The sequence below is a fragment of the Chamaea fasciata genome, unplaced genomic scaffold (assembly GCF_029207755.1).
Source record: "Chamaea fasciata isolate MVZ Bird 193981 ecotype frontalis unplaced genomic scaffold, bChaFas1.0.hap1 SCAF_15, whole genome shotgun sequence".
Taxonomy (NCBI): domain Eukaryota; kingdom Metazoa; phylum Chordata; class Aves; order Passeriformes; family Sylviidae; genus Chamaea; species Chamaea fasciata.
The window spans coordinates 14,327,938-14,350,973 of record NW_027094100.1 but is presented as its reverse complement, the minus strand read 5'-3'; the positions used below and the strand labels follow the sequence as shown (position 1 = coordinate 14,350,973).

Here is a 23,036-nt window from a genome sequence, read left to right as displayed (position 1 = left end):
GAATCCTGGAAACAGCCGTAAAACAAAGAGCGAAATGTTCTCCTTCCCTCCCGGTTTGCCATAGAGCGGGGTGACCCAGTGACACACTGCACGTTTGGGTTGTGCAGAATGTGGTGTTTGCTCTGGCTGGAGTCAGTTGTCACAGGGTTTCAGAGCACTTGGGAGAGATCGAGGGCTTCTCCAGGTCCCCTCGGCTGGTTCGTGGCACTGAGCAACAACTGGAGGAAAGCCGAGGGCAGCCAGCTCCAGGCGGGGAGGGCAGAGGGGTCTCTCCTTGCATCAGGGCTGTGGCGCGGCTGCTGCCACCCACCCCCTTTATCACCCCTTCTTCCTGCTGCCCTGCCTGGAGCTTTATCAGCCGCGCCTGAGCCTGGTGCCGGCTCCAGATGTGCCCTTTTCCTGCCGTGTCCATCGCTGCCTTCCTTACTGATCGCGGCTGTGCCGTGGCCCCGCTCCGGAGCGGCGCGTACGTGCGCGGCTTTGTGCGCTGCTGTTTGTCTTGGCGGATCCGCGGCTTCGCCGCCGGGTTCCGTACCGGGGCCGGGCTGGGATGTCCTGCGGGAACTCCTCTGCTGTCCCCTGAGCCCCTCCTGTGCCCCTCAGCAGCGGTGTCCCCAGGGCAGGGACACGCACCGCCAGTGCCGCACACGATCCGCTTTGTCCGCCCGGCAAGGGAGAGCCGGGTGGAGCTGGGCATAGCGCAAATAATCCCTGCGAGCCTGCAAAACTGGGACAGCGATGTTTGGAGGAGGGAGCTGGATGGCGGGGCAGAGAGGGTGGGAACAGCGGAGCAGGAGCTCCGGGAGCGCTGGGAGAGGCGGCTGCTTCGCGCAGTGACAGCTGTGCAGCCCGGCCCTGCAGCCTCCTCAGCGGATCCCTGTGCCTCCAGCCTTTCCCTGGACTTGTCTTGGACCGGGATCCAGCAGCGGGAGCCAGCGTGGCTGGCTCGCAGAGAGGGCTGAGCCCAGGGAGGGGCCGGCAGCTTTGCAGGCAGCTGCCTCCCCCGAGCAGCGCTGGAGTGAATGGGAGCGCTCGCCTCGCTGGGGGAATCGATAGCACCGGGCAGATTCACAAAGCCAGTTAATTATATGAAACCAAACAGTTTTGTTTTTTTTCTTTCTCCTCCCCCTGCAAAGAGAGGGAGAGGCAGCAAAATCATGGCTGAATCATTTGTAGACAGTGGCTGCTAGCACGAAGTGTCCGTGTAAAACCTTTGCCTTCTCCCATCACACAGATGTGCTCTGCTCCATCCCTGAGGCAGCACTCGTATCCCTGGGGAGGCTGGAGGATTCCCTGTCCCCGGGGAGGCTGGAGGAGCACGCTGGCGTTTTCCTCCTGTTGCCTCTGTGGTGACCTGCCCAGCTCGGGCTCCTCTGCATCAGCCAGAGGCTTCTCTTTGCTGGACAAAGCTGCGATTGTGTCGCTCACGATAAAGCCACAGCACGAAGTTATGAATTCCACTTTGCCAGAAAAGTGAGATGGAGCCAGTGTTCCAAAGTCCTCATTACACCTGCAGTGGGGAGGGCTGGCTCTGTTCAGGCTGCTGTGATTTGCCTTTCACCTGGGTAATTGATACAACAAGGACTGCGTTGCCTGAGACAAAAAGTTGGTTGTTTTGCACCTCTGCTATGAAGCAGGTGGCGCAATATTTCCCCAGATTGCAGGGCAAGGACCCAGCAAGGTGCTGGGCAGGGTTTGAGTGGCTGGATACAGATGCTGAGCCGAGTTTTAGGGTTCAGCTGGGCACCCAAGCATAACCCTGTGCCCTCAAACTCCACTTGTGTTTCTAAGCTTTTTTCCATGGGCATTTCCTGGCAGGGGCAGTGAGGAATGATCCTGGTGCAGGTGTTTGTTGCAGGATGCTCTGGCTCATGGCAGCCCGTTGTCCAGGTGAAAAGGGGACTCCATCCTGCAGGCAGTGGCTGAGGTGACATTTGGGTTACATTTTCAGCAGCATTTCCCTCACAGTCCTGTGTGAAGTGATCACAGCTCAGGGATGCTGCCAGCGAGGGCTCCGGGGCCGTCCAGCACATCTGAGAAGGCAACGAGGAAAGTTTAAAAATAATCATGGTGGGAGACAGAGTAGCAGACTGTCATTTCTCTGGTCTGGCCAAGTCTCTGATAAATGAATGTTTATTCAGAAAAGACCCAAAACAAAGCCATAGTTGAAACAGACTGGATTTTCCTTTAAAGGACTTCACTCGGGACCTTTTTGTAGTATTGTGTTTGTTATTCTGGAGTAGAAGCCCTTAAAAAAACCTTTTTCCTGCTAAATCCAGATTGGGTTTTCTTTCCCTTGGGCAAGCTTCAGGATGTTTCATTTTGTCACAGCTGCAACGTGTCTGTTTTCTGTGTGTTAACAGCAATGCCATTGAATCCCATCTCCATTTCTGCCTGCCAGGAACATTCCCATAGTTATATAGGTTTCAATAGTTGTTCTGGAGCACCATCCAATATTTTATATATATATCCATTCAACAGCACGCTGTTTGGGTGGGTGAGGTTTTTGGGAAAGCTGGATTGTGTTCTCACAGGACTTCCATTCCCAGCCTCCATGCATCCTTGAAAATGGGAAACCTAAACAAAGCTTGCAGCCTACATTTCTTTTGCAAGCCCAGTAAACAAGATAGCAAAACCCTAAACAAGGTGAAGAGCTCATTTGTGGCAGCTGGGTTGCGAAAGTAATTAACAGTGCGTGGTGGAATCTGGCTAATGGGATCTATCTTAAAGCGAATTCGAGGAGAACCACGTTCAAAAAGTGAAGGTGGTGTGTTTTTGAGGTGGGATTTGTGACATGATGGTGTCAGTGTCTTCTCTGTTCCTTATGGTGAGGTCGTTTGTAGTTTCCTTCCTCGTGTAGCCCAACCCCACTGCTTGTCTGGGACTGATTGCGGAGTGCTGGGATGACCGGAGGACAGAGCTGCCAGTCTGCAGCTCCAGTGACTCTTCAGTGCCTCATATTTATAGAGCTGAAGGTGTTTCTGAGGAACTCATGCCCCCTGGGCTGTATTTTGTGGCCCCCTGGTTGCCCAGCTGGAGCAGAGCTCGGTGGGCACCTGGTGCGGTGTCACCTTGTGCAGCTGAGCCGTTCCCGTGGATTTTCTGTGTTATTTCTGCCCTTGTGAATCATCCCGGTTGTTTGGCTTCAGAAGAGTGTCAGGGGATGACTTCTCCCTGTGCTGTCTCCCGGGGAAGGGTGACCATGCCCTTGGAATGGTGGGAATGTCCTGTGGGGGGAAGGAGGAGGTCGCCATGAATAGTGTGAGATCTATGCGGTGTGGTGTCCCCAGATCACCAAACTAGGGCTGGGAGAGAGCCAGGGGAAGCTGCAGTCTGACTCCTGGTGGCCTCTAAAGGTCTGAGGGCTTTCTCAGCATCCTCAGTGGTGTTTTGCTGCTGCATCCTGTGGTTGTGCCTTGTCTCATCCCATTTCCTGCCAGCTGGATGATGCTGTCCCAACGGCAGGACTTTGGTAGGAGTTTTGCCCTCTCCTCGTGCCTGGCCCTGCTCTGCCCCACAGAGCTCACCAGCCCTTCCTCCTCACCTCTCAGCAGAGCTGGGGTTTAATGGGGCACCCTCAGCTTTGTGGATGGAAACCAGCGCTCAGACTCACACTCTCCTTCGTTTTTCTTCCCCGTCACGTTTCTCAAGGCTCGAATGTGGAAGGGCCAAGCTCTGCCTGTTCCTTGGCCACTGAGGCTGCTCTGTGGGAAGCTGATGCTCACACTGGATGCCAGCAGTGAGCTGCAGCTCTGGGGCCACCCCTGGCCTCTGCCTGCCCCCAGCCCTCTGACCTTGATCCCCCACAGCTCTGCTTTGGAGGGTGTCTCTGTCCATGTCGTGTGGCAGTGGGAAATGGGAAACGGGAGAATCCATTTGTGTGACCTTCAGCGTGTGCCTGGGACAGGCTGGGGGTGTGTGCTGTGTGCCTGGGGGGTCTGAGCAGGCTTTGCTGGGCCGTCCTCGGGGGTCCCTGCCTTTGGCACAACGCTGTGTGTGTGCCCTGCCCTGCCAGGCTCTGCGGGCACAAACCAAAGGGCTGAACTGGACCCAGCTCTGCAGGGTGTGTGCTCAGCCTGCCTTGCCTGGTGGTGAGGGTTTGCCTGTCCTGGTGCTCCTCCATCCCTGTTCCCCAGCTCCCTGCAGCCCTGCCTGGCTGCTTCTGCCTCCCCTTTGCCACAGGGCCCGGGGCAGCATCCCTGGTGCCCTGCTGGAATCCCTTCTCCGTGCCAGCATCACCCTTCCCCCAGTTCCCCAGGCACAAGGCGCGAGTGAGGGGGGTCACGAGCTGTCTGCTCACTGAGCTGGGGCTTGGCTCTCCCTCTGCTGCCCCGAACTTTGGCATCCCATGGCACAAGAGCCCCCATGTCCCCTCCCCAGCCCCACAGGCCTGCAGCAGTGAGGATTGATGGAGAGGGGCCAAGCACAGCAGCTCGGTGCCAAGAACTTTCTTTGTTTCCAGCCACCTCCCTCCTTTTTTTTTATTTTTTTTTTCTTTTTTTTTTTTTCTTTTCCTCTTACAATTTCCCACTCCCTTTTCCACATTAAACCCACTCTGGCTTGGCTGGGTTGCTCAGCTCCTTTGGTTTCTCTGCCCCCTTTGGGTTTCTCCTGCGGTGGCCGAGGGCAGGGTGAGGCTCTCACATCTCCCCTCGTCTCAGGGCCAGGGTAGCGTGGGTGAAATCAAAAAGTCTGATGCTTCTGACTGATGGCTTTTCCTCTTTGCTGCTGAAAGATGCTTTAAATATGTGGAGTTTTCCACAGAGAGGTTTATTGTGCAGAGTCTCCCTGGGCCCGAGACCACACAGGCTCCGAGCCTTTGGAAAGAGCTCTGCAGACAGCTCTGCCCCTGCTGGAGGCTGCTATGTCTGGGGCTGCTGCAGGAGCTCTGCTGGAGGCTGGGGACCTTCTCTGGTGTCCCTGCACTGCCGTGGAGGTGTCTTTCCAAGGGGCCGTGGTGCTGCCCTCCACCCTGCCCGTGTGTGTGTGCAGCAGCTCCGGGCACAGGGGTGCCAGGAGAGCTCTGGGATCCTTCAGAGCCCCCCAGGGAAGGCTGTGCCCTGCCAGGAGAGCTGAATTTGGGATGGCTGAGCTGCTCCTGGGCTCCACCTGCGTGGTGCTGAGCTTGGGGTGGGCTTGCTGCCTGGCTCAGCTGGGTGCCAGGCAGAGATCCCAGGCAGCCGCCCTCTCCCACATCCTCTCCTGTGGGATTCATGTGTGTCCCCCCTACAGCCAGGACGCCCTGAAAATCTCCATGAAAAACTTTGGAAAACTCCTGTAGGAGGAGAGAAGCCGAAACTGCGGCTCTGGGTGTTCCTCACCTCCACTCTGCCTTTTTCCTACTCACATTTGAGCAGTGCGGGCTGCTTTCCCAGCTTGTCCTGGTGTGTTTATGCAAGGAGTCCAGAAGTGATTCTCCTGCGAGGTCACACGGCCTCATGTTTAAGAACGGGAAACTGGTTCTGTTATTTTATTTCTTTTTTCTTTTTTCTTTATTTTTTTTTTTTTCAGTATCTGTTCTTAATTTCCTTGCCTCGAGTCAGCAGTTTGAATCAGCTCCTCTCTCTCTCCCCAAGCTGTTGTGGGGGACTTGTGGTACCTCTTTGGGAAGGGCAGGACCGAGGATTTGGGAATGGCTCCTCTGTCCCTTTGAGAAGCCACTGCTGTGTGCAGCACCAGGGATTTCCAGCAGTCCCTGCAAAAACACTTCTGGTGCCTGACTGCTCCCAGGGCTTGCTGCTTCATTTCTTCAAGAGAAAAAGAAAGGAGGAAAAAAAAAAAAAGAAATCTCTGGCTGCCCTTTTCAGATTCACACTGGCTCCTCATCCCCTCGGTCCCCGTGACTCCCGTGGCTCTGGATGTGTCTGAGCTGGCTCCTGGAGCCTCCCAGGAGCTCTGTCCCTGCCCAGCAGGGATGTCCTGGATCTCCCTCTGGCTCTCTGCTGTCAGGAGTGTTCCCCAGGCTGCAGCTCCCTCTGACAGCCCTGGCACGCTTGGCCAGGTGCCGTTTGCAGTTCTTGCAGCAAACTGACATTTTTTCTGACAGTTCCCTTCCAGAGGGTTTTCAACCCCATTTTCCACTGGCCCCTTCTCCCAGTGACAGAGGTGCTGGGGAGGGGACAGCACTGACAGATGCTGGGTGGGGATGGAGGGGACCAAGCTCATGCTGCCCGCTGGGGAGGCTGCAAGATGCCCTGGGCCTTTTTTCCATATTCTATTTCCATTTTTAGGGCATTTAGTGTGACCAAGGAGGACCTTGGGCAGTGGCTGGTGGTCCTGATGTCACACTGCTCAACCGGGAGCTTTGAAGTCGTTGGTTTGTGACCATTTCCTTGTGATGTGGGGATCCCAGGGAGTTTGGGAGCCCAGCTCCAGTGGGGTCTGTTGTCCTCGGCCTTTTGCATCTGCAAGTTTCCATCTTCTGTGCAGGGTCTGTTCCATTTCTGTCCTCCGCGGGGCGGGAGCATGGAGAGGGTTTGGTGTTCATCAGAAATGCTCCTCTGACCTGGCATTAAACAAGATCCACCTGCACCTCAAAAAGCATCCCTGTGGCTTCTGTGCCTCCCAGGGCTGGGAGAAGGGCAGGGTGTCCTTTCCAGAGGGAGGGAGGGAGGAAGGGCAGCCACCATTCCTGGGTTTCACCAGCTCAGCTCCTTCCCTTCCCTGGTGCAGACCCCACTGAGGGCCCAGCAAGGGTTGCAGATATTGGGAGTTTTTGGGATTTGGACAGACTCATGGAATAAGTGCTTCCACATGTCCTCACCCACACACGGGCTGGGAAAAAGCCTCTTCTCAGAGCAGGGCTGAGGGGGCAGCTGGTGAGATGGTTCTTCCTGGGACAAAATTTGGGTTATTTGGGTCGTTGCTTTGTGGTGGCTGCTCCTGGCAGGACACGGTGCAGTGCCAGGCCAGGAGGGGAAGCTTCAGCCCAAGTGCAGTGGTTTTAAAGCTCTCTTGATCGTTGAAAGTATCTTCCAAAAACCCTGAGGAAGGGATTTATGGATCTGTGGGAGCTTAGTGCCTCATGTGCAGCCCCCTGGAAACGCTCACTGGGTGATGAGTGCACTGCTCAAACCTTTCCACACCTGCTCGGGTGGTTAGGTGAGGGCAGCACCAGAGTTGTGTTTCCTGGTGGGGTCTTTTTATTTTATTTATTTATTTCTGGGACAGCAGGGATGGATTAGATATTGGGAGAGACCAAGATGTGTGTTGGTTGTGACCCTTGGTGGGATGGAGCTGTTGGAAGGAGGAGGAATATCCACAAGGAGACAGAGGAAGCTGGCTTTCCCCAGGTTTTACAGACGCTGAGGAGCTCCCGTTCCTGTGGGTTTCCCCATCCTCTCTGCTCTCCAGAAGTAGGTTGAGGAGACACCCCTGGAGAGACCTTTTTTACTCTTGGAAAGGGATGTGCAAGAAACCCTTCTCCTGAGCCCTGGGAGATCTGCACTTCAGCAAAACAGCAGTGAGCTCATCACTTAGAGCAGAAACTCTCCTTCCCCAGCTGCAGAGGACACAGGGAAGCCTGGTGTGCCCTCAAACCTCGTGCCTTTATTACCCTGAAGAGCTCTGAATTGCTTTGGCTCGGCTATATCCACATCCTGATTAAAATCCCAGCCTAATAGGCTGTTGACTCCAAATAAAGGCAGGAGAGGAATAAACAACGAGGAGAAGTTGGCTCCTCCTGCTGCCCCAGTGGAAGGCTCTCTCCAGGCAGGCAGCCAGCGGTGATATAACCCCGAGGAGCGGCGCTGGGGACTGGGGAGAAAACTGGGATATCAGCTGAGCTTCCAGCCCACATGAGCTCAGTGCTGGCCCAGCAGCAAGTCCTGGGGAGAGGGTAAAGGAGTTTGGATGTGTGGTAGCATCAGGTTAACCCTTGGCTTGCTGGAGGGGGGCTGCCTCACCCCTGGAGCACAGCGTGGCCCTTCCAGGCCTCCACAGCTGGAGCAGATGTTGTCTTGGAGAGCCCATCTGCCTTCCTTGTGTTCATGCAGGGAAAGTGCGGGTCCTTCAGCTCAAAATGAGAGGTTGTGAATGAAAGCAGAGCAGGATTAGATGGGATGCTGGGGAGGGATTCCCCCCTGTGAGGTGGAGAGGAGCTGTGGATCCCTGGCAGTGCCCAAGGCCAGGTGTTTGATCACCCTGGGACAGTGGAAGGTGTCCCTGCACATGGCAGGGGGTGGCACTGGATGAGCTTTAAGGTCCCTTCCAACCCAAGTTCAACGAAAGTGAGCCTTGAATTACTGGTTTGAAAGTAGGGCACTTCTTTATTTTAGTAATAAGAACTTGAAGAAGAACTTAAGAACTTCCTGCTGCCTCGTTTTCTGTCTTCATTTGGAAGTGATTCCACTGGGAAGAGTTTGTCGCCCCTCAGGGGTGTCCTCACCCTGGTGGCTCAGGCTGTGTCAGCCCTCTGAGCAGCAGAGTGAGATCTGAGGTCGATTTGCAGTGCAGGGTTTGAGTAGGTTTGGTAAACTCAAATCACTGATGGTGTTTGAGTTTGGGTACTGGTTTAGGATGCTGGTCACGTTCCAGAATCTGGAGAAATGGGCATCTCAGTGGGGAAAACCTTGTGAAACTCCTGAGGGATTCTGTTTTAAACACCAAAACATCATCTTTTGAGAGCCTTCGTGCTCGATTTTGCCAGCAGAAGTTCTGGCAGGTCCCTTCATCTGGGCTTCTGAATCTTTTGGTCCTTCAAGGGGTTGATACTTCAGTTTCTGGTGGAAATAAGGATTTGAGTTAGGAGGGAAAAAAACCACCCTCGGTTCTGCTCAGTCAATCTGTTACCAGTTTGAGATTTGTATCACTTGGGTGTTACACTGGCACCTCGTCAAGGGTTATCTCTGCTTTCTGTGAAAAACAACGAGGGAGGACGTTGGATCAGTAATTGCCTCATTCTGTGATTTGCTTGTTGTCTTCTACAGAAGAATTTAAGGATGAAACAGGCTGGGTTTGGTGTTTTATTTTGTAGTGAAAGCCTGGTCGTGGGCTCTGTGAATGACCTGCAATGACTGGGGTTGGTTGTGTGGCATTTTAAGGATCAGGACGCTGATTTCCACCCCAGCAGGTGTAAAAAACCCAAACAGGTGGAGTTTCAGACCTTGAGCTGTTGCAGTCCCAGTTCCAGCGGCCAGGCTGCTGCAGGTGCTGCCCTTGGATCTCAACATCAAATTTACGGCTGTCAATGAGGGTGGCCAAGGTTTGGTTGTGAACTCCTGTGTCTGGAGGGATTTGTGCTGTGTTTTTACACAGAAGGGTCACTTCATGCTCAGTGTGTGCCCCTCTTCAGGGGCCACAGAGCTCAGTTCACCACCAGAAATGAACATCTGGTTAAGCTCCAGCGGTGGGGCTCAATAATTTAGGGTCACCCACGTTGTGGTGCTGCTGAAGGGATCCGAAGCGTTCCCCTGGTTGTTGGGATAGTGGGGGCTGCACTGGCAGCTGGTTGGGTTGTGGTGGGTTTTTTTTTTTGTGTGTCCCCTGCTCTGATTTCTGCCTGTGCTCCCTGCAGGTGTACATCATCAAGGTCAGCTGGTCCAATGGAGCCACAGAGGTCATCTACCGCCGGTACAGCAAGTTCTTCGACCTGCAGGTGGGGAATCCTCCAGCCCTGGGCCAAGGCTGGGCAGGGCTGAGGTCACCTGAGCTCTTGGGTTCTGCTTTATCTGGGCAATTGCTGGGGGTTTTATTGAGGGGGGTTTGTTTGCTTTGGGGGAGGATTTTGTTAGAGTTAGGTCCAAATTCCATCCCTGTGGCTTTCCCAGCTGCTGCCGCTGGAAAACACTTGTTTGATTCCCTGGAGCAGGGCCTGGGGAAGTGCCCAGTCCCCCTGCCAGCCCAGAGGGCAGCAGCTGCTTTGGTACCTGGAGGGAGCCAACAGGAAAGGTGGACAGGGACGTTTTTTACCAAAGGATGATGTGACAGGACAAGGGGGAATGGCTTCACACTGAGAGAGTGGGTTAAGATCAGGAATCAGGAAAAAATTCCTCCCTGTGAGGGTGGGCAGGCCCTGGCACAGGGTACCCAGGGAAGCTGTGGCTGCCCCTGGATCCCTGGAAGTGTCCAAGAAGGTGTTGGATGGAGCTCTGGGCAAGCTGGTGTGGCAGGAGATGTCCCTGCCCATGCCCACTAAATGATCTGTAAGGTCCCTTGCAACCCAGGCCATTCCATGATTCTGATTTAATTCCCTCCTGGTGCAGGAGGGAAATGGAACTGGGAGGGAGGAGGCTGGAAAGGCAATTGGGACGGGCTGGGCTGCAGCAAACCCAAAGCAGCGCTCTGGGCGAGCAGGTAAAGGGTGTTTTCCACCCCCTCCTCGGTGGAGATGAGCCAAGGGGTCTGGCTGGGCTTTATGAGCCAGAACAGAAACTGAGCTGCTGGAACAGGCTCTGTGCAGAGGAGGACAGAAAATGCACGAAGGGCTCTCTGGGCTGGCAGCATCTGCCACTGGGATGCCCTTCCTGGGCTGTTGGTGGCCCCAGGGGAGGAGCTGGGCACCCTCTGGGGTGAGGCTGAGCATCACTGAGGGCTGTGCTCCAGAGGGGAAGGACAAAAGCCTTGACTGAGCCCTCCCAGGGCTGGAATTCCAGCCTGCCAGCCCCTGGGAATGCAGATAGCTTTCCCAGGTTTCAGCTGGCTCTGGCACAGCCTGGGATGGGGACAGAGGCTGCTCGCAGCAGTGCTGCCCCGTCCCCTGGCCAGCAGGACACCTGTGACCGTGCTGAGGTGACAGGCCGGGTGTCCCCGCGCTGCTGGCACACGGCCCCGGCCCAGGCAGGGTTAAGCTGTGAGCAGCCGCTGGTGTAACCAAGGAAATTTCGGAGTAAATAAACAAGGAACAGCTGTTGGGCAGCAGCCAGCGCTGGAAGGAAACGGGACTCGTGCTTCCTCCTCTGCAGCATCTCGTCTCCGTGGTGCTCCAAGGTGGTGGGCAAGCTCACTGCGCTGTCTGCTGCAAGGGGGGCACGGTCTGGGGGGTTTTTTTGGGCCTCCAGCTGTGCTGTTTCCCTGGGATGGGGAAGGGATGTGGGGGATCCTGGCTGTGCTCCCTCTCTCCCTCCCCTCCATCCTGGCTGCAGCTCCTGAGGTGGAAAACATCACCACTGGAGCCAGACACTCTGCAAAACACCTTTAGAAGCAGAGATACTTTCTAAATACATAGAGATATTTATCACGGTGGAGGTGGGAAACGTTAAAGCAAACATCTCCCTCCTTTGCTGTTCCCTGCAGATTTTTCTTAATTTTTGGTTGTTTTTTGTTTTGTTTTGTTTTGTTTTGTTTTTTTAAATCACAACCACTCCTCTCTGGTTCTGTTGAAAGAATGAAAGAAGCTGTGGTTTTTTCCCTTCCTTCCCCCTTATCACACGTGCTTCCTGGTGTCCTTGTTTTCAACTCGTGGTGCAGGGCAGTGGAAATTGGATTGAGAGGCGAGGAGTGAAACAGATCCTCTGAGCACAGTGGAAAGAAATGCTCTAGGTAGGCTTGGTAGCACTGACTCCTGCCATTGCTGGAGGCCTTTCTTGTGTGACTCTTGGATGATTCTAAGCCAACTTTAGCTCTTCAGGCAGAAGTTTTCCATGCTGGAAATTATTCATGCCTCTGGTTATTTAAAAAAATTAAAAAAAAAAAAAGAAAAATTCCACACAGCCCCCCCCCCCCCCCCACACACACACAAAATGAAATGGTTCAGCTGCCTCTGAAAACAGCAGGAGGGGAAAATATTTTTTCCTAGGTCCAGTTCTGAGGATCTTTTTGATGTGCTGGAGGAAGGACGGGAAATTGGAGCCGCAGGTGATCTCTGTGTCAAGAATCTGTCTTTCATGTTGTCTGGGGGAAATCCATCCAGGTTTATTCGTCCTCCCAGCCCTGAGCAATGCCAGCACACGCGCGTTTGGGTCGGGGTATTTGCTCATCTCGTATCAACATTCCCAGTGGCTCTGGCTGCACTTTCCATGCTCCTGTCAGAGGCTGAGCAGGGTTTGTTTTCTCAGGCGCTGAGGGAAGGTTGGTGCTCCCTCCTTGGCTGTTCCTTGGCAGGGACGTGGAACTTTCTGGATCCAAGTGGGAGAGAGGAGCTTGGTGGGGCTGAGGAGATGCTGCAGCTCCCTGTGAGTGGCTGGGGAGCTTCTCCTGATATTCCCAGTGGGATTCACAGCTGAACCATTTGTCACCTTCCCTTGTGGCCAAACAATTATCTCAGGAGCAGGGCCAAGGAAAACACGGGTGTGATAAGTGCTGACAGCAGAGCCACGGGGCAAAGTGTCCTCCCCTCACCAGGCAGGCAGGAGGGACACTCCAAACACAGGCTGAACCAGGAGTGAAGCCACAGAACGTGACTCCACAGAATCCTTGAGGTTGGAAAGGAGCTCCAAGATCAGAGTCCACACTGTGCCCATCCCCACCTTGTCCCCAGCCCAGTGCCACCTCTAGCCCTTCCTGGGACACTCCAGGGATGGGGATCCAAACCTCCCTGGGCACTTCCAAGGCCTGAGCACCCTTTCCATGGGGGAATTCCTTTGCCTTGGAGCCATCAGAGCAGCTGCATTCCCCGTGCTGGAATGAGGGATGTCAGAAGCCACCTTGCTGGTCACAGTGATGCCACAGGTCCCAGGCAGGAGCATTTGAGGCTTTGCCTGAGTACTGTGGCCTTGCAGAGCCCTTCCCTTTCCAGTCCTTGGCACCCCAAGCCTGGCCCCGTCCTGCAGAATTCCAGGTTTCCAGCTCATGGCTGCAGCAGCCTTTCCAGACCTTTCTCTTCCAGGGGTGGCAGGACCTCTTCTTCCTGCCTGGCTGCCCGTTTCCGTTCCTTGTGCCACACCAGGGGCTGTCCCCTCCTCTCTGAGGGCTGGTGACCAGTGTCACTGCTCAGCTGAGCTCAGCACCAGGCCCTGGCTGCTTCCTCCTGGAGCCCAGCCAGCGCTTTGAGCAGATGCACTGGTGGCTCTCGTCCCTTGGGAGGTGCTCAGGCCGTGCCCTTTCCTGCTCTGGGGTCACCATTCCAGGTGCTGGAGTCAGGAGGAGAATTCTTAAGCCGAGGATCTCGTGGCCTTTGCAGGAGCTCAGGGAGCTGGGCAGGGTTTGGGGAGCTCAGGAGGGGTTCTGCTCTGCAGCTCCTCTGCCTCTCCTTGTTTTCCCTGTGAATATTTTCTGCCACAGGGCAGCTTTTTAGGAATGAAGGAAGATAAAACTGTAATTCTGAAGTTTGAAACCTGGCGTTACTGTCGGATTTGTAGTAAATTTGTAACTCCAAATGCTGAACTCGGTTCTGCATAAATCCCTTGGCTGGAGGAATAATTTCCTTCAAATAGGACTGAGGCTTTTTTACGACACTTGCTATTCCAGATGTGAGCAGCTGGATGCTGTTCCTAAGAAATCAAGGGACTGATGCTTGCAGGGATGCCAGAGGTGTCCTGGGCAGTAACTGGGGCTGGCAGGGATGCTGGGAATGTCACCTGGCATGGAAGGTGGAGGTCAGGCACGGGATCTGTGGTGAGCGCAGAGAGAGGATCAGGGTCTGCTCCTGCCTGGGAGATGCCTCCAGCCCTGCCGGGGGGGAGAAGCTGCACAAGTGCAGTGACAGGGCTCCCTTGCACGGCCTGGGGTGCTCCACGTGGGAGGAGCCCGAGGAGTTCCTCGTGATGAGTTCCTTGGAAGGATCCTCTCGAAACCACTGGCTGCAAGCAGTGGCACTGCTGGTTAGAGAACAGATTCCGGCTGGTCTCTTGTGGTTTCTTGTGGAAACCCCCCAAAAGAATCATTTTTTCCCTCCTTTGTCATTCTGAATTCATCAGGCGCGGCTGGCAGTCACCGCAGGTCTTCATGTGACCGAGAGCTGCTGTTGTCTTGCTGTGCTCCTCAAACACCCCAAACCCAACCCTGTTACACCTTTCCTGCCTTTGCCGACCCCCTGTGCTGTCCCCATGGAGCCCCACTCCATGTCCTCAGCATCTTCTGCCTTTTGGCTGCAGCCACATTCTCAGAACCCCAGAATTAGTGAGGCTGGAAAAAAAATCTCTGAGACCATTGAGGACCAGCCTGTGCCTGGTCCCCACCTTGTCCCCAGCCCAGAGCACTGAGTGTCACCTCCAGGGATGGGCACTCCAAACCTCCCTGGGCACTTCTGATTTCTCCTTTCCATGGGGAAATTCCTGCTGCTGTCCACCCTGAGCCTCCCCTGGCCCAGCCTGAGGCCGTTCCCTCTCCTCCTGTCGCTGTTCCCTGGGAGCAGAGTCTGACTCCCCTGGCTGTCCCCTGGGGTGTTTCAGGGGTGCCCCTCTTTGGGCCAGGTTACCCCAAGGCTTTTCCCCTTGCAGTCAAAACCCTTTCCTTCAGTCCTGATGATGTTCTGTGATGTTCTGTGTCTGCTTCTCTGCACAGACCTTTAATTTTGAGGCCAGGGCTGGAGGCACGACACAGGCCGGGCTAAACGTGCTCACTGCAGAATTCAGGGACAAAAAAAACCTCAGAAAAACTGAGGATTTGAAGCCACATTACAATTGGCTCTGGCTCTCCCTCCCATTCCTGCCTGTCTGTGCAATCCAGTGTGTTTCCCAGTTCTCTTGTCTGTCCGTGTATTCAACAGCTCCTTCAGGTTCTGAGCTGGAAACTCTCAGCTTTGACCCACCTGGAGCTGTGTCATCTTGGAGAGAGTCCTGCAGCCGCGGGGCCAACAGCTTTGTGTGCAACACCCCAAAATAAATGAGTCTGTTGAAGTGGTGCCTGCTTCCATGAGAAAATTGGCAGCAGGCAGTGGTGTGTGCCTGCCATCTCCACGGGGAACAGAGCCGGGGCCTTCTGGAGGGGGTTCCTCACCTGTTGTGTGCACACAGGCCCAGGCAGAGGCAGGGAGGGGGGAAAGCCTGTGTCTCAGGGACTCACGGAGGTTTTAAATAATCCACCACCTTTAATGGGCTCTGAAGGCTGGAGCTGGCACACAAAGAGGGATTGTTCTCATCAGCTTGTTTCAGGCAGTTGGAGGCTTGAAAAATTAAAATGAGCCTCTTGCTGCCATTACTGTGAGCTCAGTGCTTGCCTTGCTCTGTCTCCTTCCCTTCCTCCTCCACTTTTTTTTTTTTTTTTTTCTCCTCCTCCTCCATTATTTAACCCGGGCTCCTGGCAGGAGTTCTCCGAGGTGAAGTGTGTGTTATCTTAATCCTTCTGATCTGGGGAGCAAAGAACAGCCGTGCTGAGTAACGCGGTCCCAGCAGCCCAGGGCTCCTGCAGGTGGGAATGCCAGCCTGGATTCCTCCCTCTCCTGGGCTGGGCAGCCTCTTTGATGGCAAAGCCCTGAGGCAGCTCAGCCAGGCTGTGGCTGCAGGAGCTGCACGGTGATGGTAAACAGGGCTCTCTCTCAATAGCTCTTTCGTAACAGGAATCTTATTTCAACACTTTGGGGATTTCTTTTTTTTCCTTTTTTTTTTGTCTCCAGGGTTTATGGAGTTCAGCAAAACTCTGAGCAGTTGTGTGCGCAATGAACTTCGTGGTTTCACCCTCCCACGAAAAATAAATCAGCAGGATCTGGCTCTGAGGCAGTTGGATCAGGAGAGGCAGGCCCTGCGTGACTGAGGACAGGGGAAAAGCCACAGCTTCCTCCAGCCAGGTTCCTGCTGCAGAGCACCAGCAGCTCTGTGCCCAGACTGCACCCAGAGCCACGAGCTCAACACGCACAAGTGCGGGAATAGTGAATTCCCATCCTGAAACACTTCCCATTAAATAAGAGCTCCTTCTGTTTGCAGCAGGAACAGCCGGGGTTTTTTTCCAGCAGTGCATCAAAGACCTCCATCACTCCCCTCCACAAAGAACACGCACAGTCCAGTGCACTTCAGCCCAGTTAAAAGTTGGCTCCTTCGTGTTTTCCCTCTCCAAAAGTCTCCCATTTATAGCGTTCCAGCCCCTGGCAGCGGCGCATTCCCGCCCGTGCCAGCGCCGGGGCGGCTCAGGGACTCCTCGGGCTGGGCCTGGCACACACACGGAGCTGTGCCTGCCCCTGGGAATCTGCAGCCTGGATTCCCTGCAGTGGGGCTGGGTGAGCATTCCCAGGCCGGCTCACACCCGGGACACGCAGCAGCAGCCGCAGCGCTGGGAGAAATCACCTTCAGGTCCCAGGGATAAAACCTGTCTGGTGCAGTGCTGGGAACAGCTCTCCATGGCTCATTCCAGGCTGGGAATATCATTCCATGGTTTATTCCAGGCTGGGAACAGCTCACTATGGTTTATTCCAGGTTGGGATTATCATTCCATGGCTTATTCCAGGTCGGGATCAGCATTCCATGGCTTATTCCAGGCTGGGAACAGCTCTCCATGGCTCTTGGTTTATTCCAAGCTCATCTCCCTCTCCTCTTGCTGTGAGTCCATCTTTGCCAATTCCCTTTGGGTGGTCCCTTGTTCCCAGCTGCACCCAAGGCAAAGGAGGGCTGGCTCCTTGTTCTCTGTTCGTTCATCCCTCCTGGCACTCCTGCTCTCCTTCCCTCTGGAAACTTGGCAGAGCAGCTGCAGGAGACAGCACTGCCAGCCCCTGGGGAGCACATCCCAGGGGAAACACGGCAGGGTCAGATCCGGGAGGGAGCCTGAGGGAAACCCCTGGGGCCAAAAAGGTGGCAAGGATAAAAGTTCCATCCCCTGGGGATGGAGCTGAGGTCTTGTGCTGATGATGCAGCGTGGATTTTTTGGGGGGAGCCTTTGGATAATGCAATGGTTAAAGGTTCTCCTGTTCCCTCTCTCCATCAGCCAGGGCTGATGTCATTCCACTCCCCAGCTACTTATTATTGGAAAAGCTCTGGAAATTCAGCTCCTCCTTCCTGCCAGGGCCCTGGAGGCCCCTCTCCTGCCCCCTGCCATGGGGTTTGTCCCTGGGGAGGTGCCTGCCCTGTGCCCTGGGGGGTTTTGGTGAGGTTTTGTGACACCGTGTGCTTTTAATCAATTCTAACCCGGCCACTTTGCTGGAGTAAAGACCTGCAATTTATATCGTGTGGCAGCAGCCCTGGATCCAAAATGAAGCAGTCTGAAGCTGATTGATGCTGCCTGGGGAGAAGCTGAGGACGGAGAGCAGTCAATCAGTGTGAAGGAGTGGGGGATTTGGAGTGAAATGGCCAGGACCTGGTTGCGTTGTTAAATCCTCCTGGCGCAGCACAGGCTGCTCTGAGCACCACCCGCACACCCTGGGCTGCCAGGGAGTGGATCTGAGAGTGGGAGACACAAATAGGAGCTGGGCCTGCCCTGCCCTTGCAGGGGAAGGTGATGAAGATGAAGGGACAAAGTGTTTCCCCACACTCCTGGTTCCTCACTCCGTTCCCATCCCTTTCAGGCTCTCTCAGGGCTGCCAGGCTGCTGTAAATCGCTGCTTTTGGTGCTTTTGGTGAGGGATTTCTGGCAGTTTGGGATCCCCTGGTAAAAAGGCTGTGACCCTCTGCAGTGCCTGGGCACAGGGGAACAATTTAACCTCTTGTTTCGCTCCATCCAAGAAGTGCTGCTCCTTCTTGGAGCAAAAAAACCACCAAAAAGCCTTTTAATTTCAGTATTGAAACATTAAATAATTGTAATGAATCCTCACCTTGCATGTTTTCCCCATTATCCAGCATGCCCTGAGGCTCGCCTCTCTCCTCATTCCCATCACTGGGATGCAGCACAGACTTTTCCTGGCTGTGAGGAAGGCTGGATCCCTCAAGCTGGATCAGGGGAGAGACCTGGTGAGGCAGGGAGGAGCTGAGGATCTGCCCTTCCCCTGTGGCTCCCAGGGGCCAGGGGACCTCGCAGGCAGCAAATGGAGAGGGGAAAATGTGAGGTGGTGCCCAGTGGGTGGGTGCTGTGGGGCTCTGAGGTGCCCTGCTGGCTCCAGGGTTTTCCTTCTGCTCATCTTCCCACCCCCAGGCTGCTGCTCTGCGCCCTGCTGCGGTGATTTCCATGTTTTGGCATTGGAAATTCAGCAATAACCAAGATCAAAAATGCTCTCTGAGGGCACCCAGCACCTTCCCAGTCACAGTTCCACCTCCCTGAGCCTTTCTGCCTTGCTGGGAGCACCCTCTGAGCCCATTGCAGGAGGGCTGAGTCACTGAGTAGGGAATTAGAAATGAAGTTTGTGGCTGTCTTCACCTGGCAGCGTGGAAATCAGATCTGGGAGGTGTAATTCAGATCTGGGAGGTGTAATTCAGATCTGGGAGGTGTAATTCAGATCTGGGAGGTGTAATTAAGGCAGGTGAATTTATTGTTTTAATACTGCCTTTGACTGAACACTTAAGGTTTCACTTGGACGTCATTAAATTAGCCAAACCCGGTGATTTTCAATGCACAAGGTGCTGTTGTGCACCCGGTGGAGAATTCCTTGTGCTCCCATTTTCCTCTGCATCAACCTTTTGCATTTCCTTGGCATCAGATTTTCCTTGACCATCAACCACGGGCTGGTACTTGGCATTTCTGGAGAGGAAGAAAACGCGGTGTTGCAGCAGATTTTGAGGAATACCTCCTTCAGCGAGGAGTTTGGGTGTGAAAAAGAAGATTTGAGACCCTTCTGGGGCTGATCCTCTGCCCCAAAGTGGCAGGAAAAAAACAGCTTGGAATTCCTGGAGAGCCAGGGAGGAGGAGGTGAATCTTGTGCTGAAGGCTCAAGTTCAGGTGCTTCAACTCTTCTGTGCAACTTCACTCTTGCCCAGTGCAGCTGCCAGTTCGATTTGGGGTGTTTTTTGGGTTTTTTTTAGGGAATGATATTGCTGGAAAAGGGAGGGAATTATTTTTAGGAAATTAAATCGTGGCTTTTCCCTCCCTCTCTGAGGATTTCTGCGCTGCTGGCAACAGGCATTGCCCCTCTGCTGCCCTGGGGAGTGCCAGGGGATCCCAGATCTTGGAGTTCTCAGCCCACCTCAGTCCACAGAACTTTGCAATCCCACATTTTTTCACTGCCCCGAAGAAGTTGCTGTGCTCAGCCACATAAAGAGCTAAACCACCTGGGCAGCTCTTCAAAAGGAGAGTCAATGTTTAAATTTCAGCAAGGAAAGAAGCTCAGTTCAGCCCGCGTAAAACGTTCTCTTGGGTTTTTTTTCACTATTAATATTCTTAAGAAAAGCTTTCCCCTTGATGAGTCACTTAAAACATAAAAAAAAAAAAAGCCTTTTAATTTCAGCAGTTCACATCGAAACGTTCAAATTGTAATGAATCCTCACCTGCTGATCTTTCTCCTTGGCAAATCAGCGTTTTCCCAGTTCCCCTCCCACCTGCAGGAAATCAAAAAGTGCCCTTGGGAAGTTCCCAGGGGCTCTGAGGTTTCCATTTTAGGGGGGTGACAGCTTTGCACCTGCCAACAGGTGGCCGCTTTCAACCCCAAAATGGTGATTTATGTTTTTTGTTTTTTTAGCAGGCAAGGAATTTGGCCAGAGGCTTTCCAGATTTTCTCTCTGTGTGTCCCCGTGGTGAGGTGACACTTTGAGGGGAGCTCTCAGGTGCGGGGTTTGTGCCCCTGAGAGGTTTTTGCTCGTCCTGGTTGGATCCATCCCCTGGAGCTGCTCTTGGTGAACCCAAACGATGAAATCCTCCCTGGTGTGGGGACAAAAAAAAATCTCTCAATATTGGTTTTTCTGCTGCCTTAGAGCATGGGGGTTGTGTTTGGGGAAGGAACAGTCGAAGCAGTCTTATATCTAAGATAAAAAAACCTGAACTTTGCAAGTCAGGTAGGCACATTTTAACCTAAGATAATTTAACATTTAATTTTAAAACCTGAGATAATTTAAAATTAAACAACGCTTAAACTTGGTACGAATAAATTTTGGCAAAAAGCATCTTAAATTATATTAATAAAACCCACATGTAATAAAACTTTAAATTAATGGGATATCGATCTATTATCGCTTAAACTTTCTAAAACTTAAGCTTAAATTCAACCTAAACTTAACAAGGCCCAAACTTAACGGAACTTAAAATACCATGATTTAAACTTTAATTTAGAATTTTAAATTAATTTAATATTTTATTTTAACAATAATTTAAGCCTTGCTTAAACTAAACCGCACTCAAATTTAGAATTAATAGAATTTAACATTAAAAGAATACTAAAATACAACTTAACTCAGACCTACATATAGCAAATAAGGGAAATAGATTGTGTAGTAGATGTGTATAGTAAATATATAGAGATGTATATAGTAAATAAGGGAAATAGATGTATATGGTAAATAGATATAGATGTATATAGTAAATAAGGGAAATATATATAGTAAATATATAGAGATGTACATAGTAAATATATATAGATATATAGAGATGTATATAGTAAATAAGGGAAATAGATGTATATAGTAAATATTTTTATATATGTATATAGTAAATATATATAAATATATATAGTAAATAGGGGAAATAGATGTATATAGTAAATATATATAGATATATAGAGTAAATAGGGAAAATAAATGGTTGGCAAGAATTGTGATGCAAGAAGAGGGTGATGAGGCTGCTGCTCCTGCCCTGAGCTCCTGCTCAGCTCAGACACTGCCTCCTCCTGTGTCTCATCATGTCTGGGCCTGCCCCAGGCTGAGGGCTGGGTGTGAATTCCGGGGAGGAATGCACGGGGCTCTGCTGCTCCTCACCCTGAGCAGGGGAGGGTTTGGGGAAGGGAGGGGAAATCAGATCAGATGCCTGGAGGAGGAGCTGGGCTCAGGTCACGCTGAGGTGTTGGAGCCTCTCAGTGACCCTGAAACCCTCAGTGGGGTTGGCTGTGGGTGTGAGGCAGCGGGTGAGGTGTGAAATTCTGTCTGTGAGTTTCCAGGGGTTTTTTTGGGGAGATGTGAGCACAGCCCTGGCCCTGCCCCACATGAAACTGGGCAGATCTGTTGGTGTTCCTCCGCACTGTTTTCGCTTCCACGCCAGAAACGAAAACCTTATGCATTCCCAGCCTTCCTAGCATTTGGGAAGATGCTGTTTTGAGGTGTTTTGGGATGCTGGAGATGTTTCTGGGGGGCTGTGGGTGACCACCAGGACTCCTCTGTGCGTCTTCCCCGACGGCCGCCACGTCTCCGGCGACGGCTCCGGTGGTGCCTGTGTGGATTTTGGCTCCAGCCCTGCCCAGGGCTGTTTGCAGGGGGACATCCTGTGTGACACAGCCCCAGCTGTGCTGCAGGGACGTTCCCATGGCTGGGATGGGGAAGAGGAAATTGGCTCAGAGCAGCAGAACCCCCGGGTGTCGCTGCTCCGTCCCCGAGCACGTCTGGCACTGGGAGGGATTCCCGCAGCCGGGGTTGGGATGCAGGGCTGCTGCTCTGGGGTGTTGGTGCTCTGCTCCTTTTTGTGCTCAGCCCTGCAGCCTGGGACCTGCCAGCCCAATGCCAAGCAGAGGCTGCCATGATCAGAAATTAAGTGGAAAATGCATTAGGATAGTGGTGTCACGAGAAAGGGAACTCCCAGGGCTCGGCACCAATGGGTTGAGCAGAATGGCTTCAAACTGGCAGGGAGCAGGTGTAGGGTGGAATATCAGGAAGGAATTGTTTCCTCTCAGGGTGGGGAGGCCCTGGCACAGGTGACCAGAGGAGCTGTGGCTGCCCCTGGATCCCTGGCAGTGCCCAAGGCCGGGTTGGAGCACCCTGGGACAGTGGAAGGTGTCCCTGCCCATGGCAGGGGGTGGCACTGGATGGACTTTAGGGTCCAGTCTGGGATTCTGTGGAACAGGAAAGATCTCCTGCCCGGGGCAGTGGAAGCTTTTTTCCCAGCTGGTGTCGGACTCAGCTGAGCTCAGCCCAAACCTGGAGATGTGAAGCTGCCACATCCTCAGAGCCCCCAGGTGCAGGCAGAGCCCCCCCAGCTCCCTGGGTTTGCTCCACATGCTTTGTGGGGTGACACAGAGCTGGTGGTGGCTCAGTCCTGGGGTCCCCATGGGTGACCTGAGGTCCTGCTCCCCATGCCAGGAGCTGTTCACAGGCACCAGTGTGTGCCTAATGCTTCCTGTGATTCCACAGGAAATTTCTCCTGCAGTGCCAGCTGCTGACGAGTTGTGTGGCCTCTTTTTTTTTTTTTTTTCCTCCTCCTCCGACCTCAGTTAATTCTTTTTTTTTGTCGGCTGCTGAGCTGTGCTTCAAGTTTTCCATGAGGTTTTCCACAATCCAGCCTCTGTGATGCCATTTCCTCGTGCCGGGGAGGTCGGGGTTGCCTCTCCCGGTGATGTGGGAGAGGCACTGCAACTCCTCACACTGCTCAGCTGTGTCAGCTCCTGCTGCTGCTGCTGCTGTGAGCACCCTCAGCCAGGGAATGGGAATTGTGGCACCACTGGAGCCCTTCCCCAGCACTCACATCCCAACATTTGGGATCTGAGCTTGCTCTTTGTTAATTCTTCTGTCTTCTGGGCTGCTGTGGGTTTGTTTTTTGTTTTTCCACCCCCTGTTTGTTCAGCCAGCCCTTGAGGATGCAGGGAAGGTGCCTCTTGAAGGATCTCAAGGAGACTAAACATCAGGAGCCTGCGAGCTGCTGCCAGATGTCTCTTTCGCAGACTGTTCCTTGGCAGAGGTTTCCCAAACCAGCTGATCCCAGGGCTTTGATCTGCAGGGACAATTCCACCTCCCTGAGCCTTTCTGCCTTGCTGGGAGCACCCTTTGGGACCTTTGCAGGAGGGGTGGGTCACTGAGAAGTGAATTAGAAATGAAGTTTGTGGCTGTCTTCACCTGGCAGTGTGGAAATCAGATCTGGGAGGAGTAATCCAGATCTGGGAGGTGTAATTAAGGCAGGTGAATTTATTGTTTAAATACTGCCTTTGACTGAACATTTAGGGTTTCACTTGGAGGTCATTAAATTCTCGGCCTGGAGCTGTGTCCCTCGTGTCCCCCAGGTGCTCCTGGCAGGGATGGCAGGACCTGTGTCCCCATCCTACCTCACCTGGGGCTCAGTGGGACGCTGGTGACTCCAGTTTGGGGCAGGACTCTCCTCCCTGGCTGCTGGGAGCAGTGCAGGGACCGTCCCCTCGCCCTGCAGGGACACGGGGGCTGTGCCTGTGGCATTCCCTGCTCCCCAGGGAGCTGGGGAGGGTGGGATGAGGACAGCCCTGGCCCGGGCTCATCCCTCCTCCC

At 53.5% G+C, this 23,036-nt stretch overlaps 1 protein-coding gene across 1 annotated transcript in view; it reads left to right on the top strand.

Moving 5' to 3' along the window:
- SH3PXD2B (SH3 and PX domains 2B) overlaps nucleotides 1-23,036 on the top strand; it is a 65,426-nt gene that overhangs the window by 685 nt on the left and 41,705 nt on the right. The window contains exon 2 of the mRNA XM_066196808.1: nucleotides 9,515-9,595. Coding sequence (XP_066052905.1) covers nucleotides 9,515-9,595 — 81 coding nt within the window. The remainder of the gene's footprint in view (nucleotides 1-9,514; nucleotides 9,596-23,036) is intronic.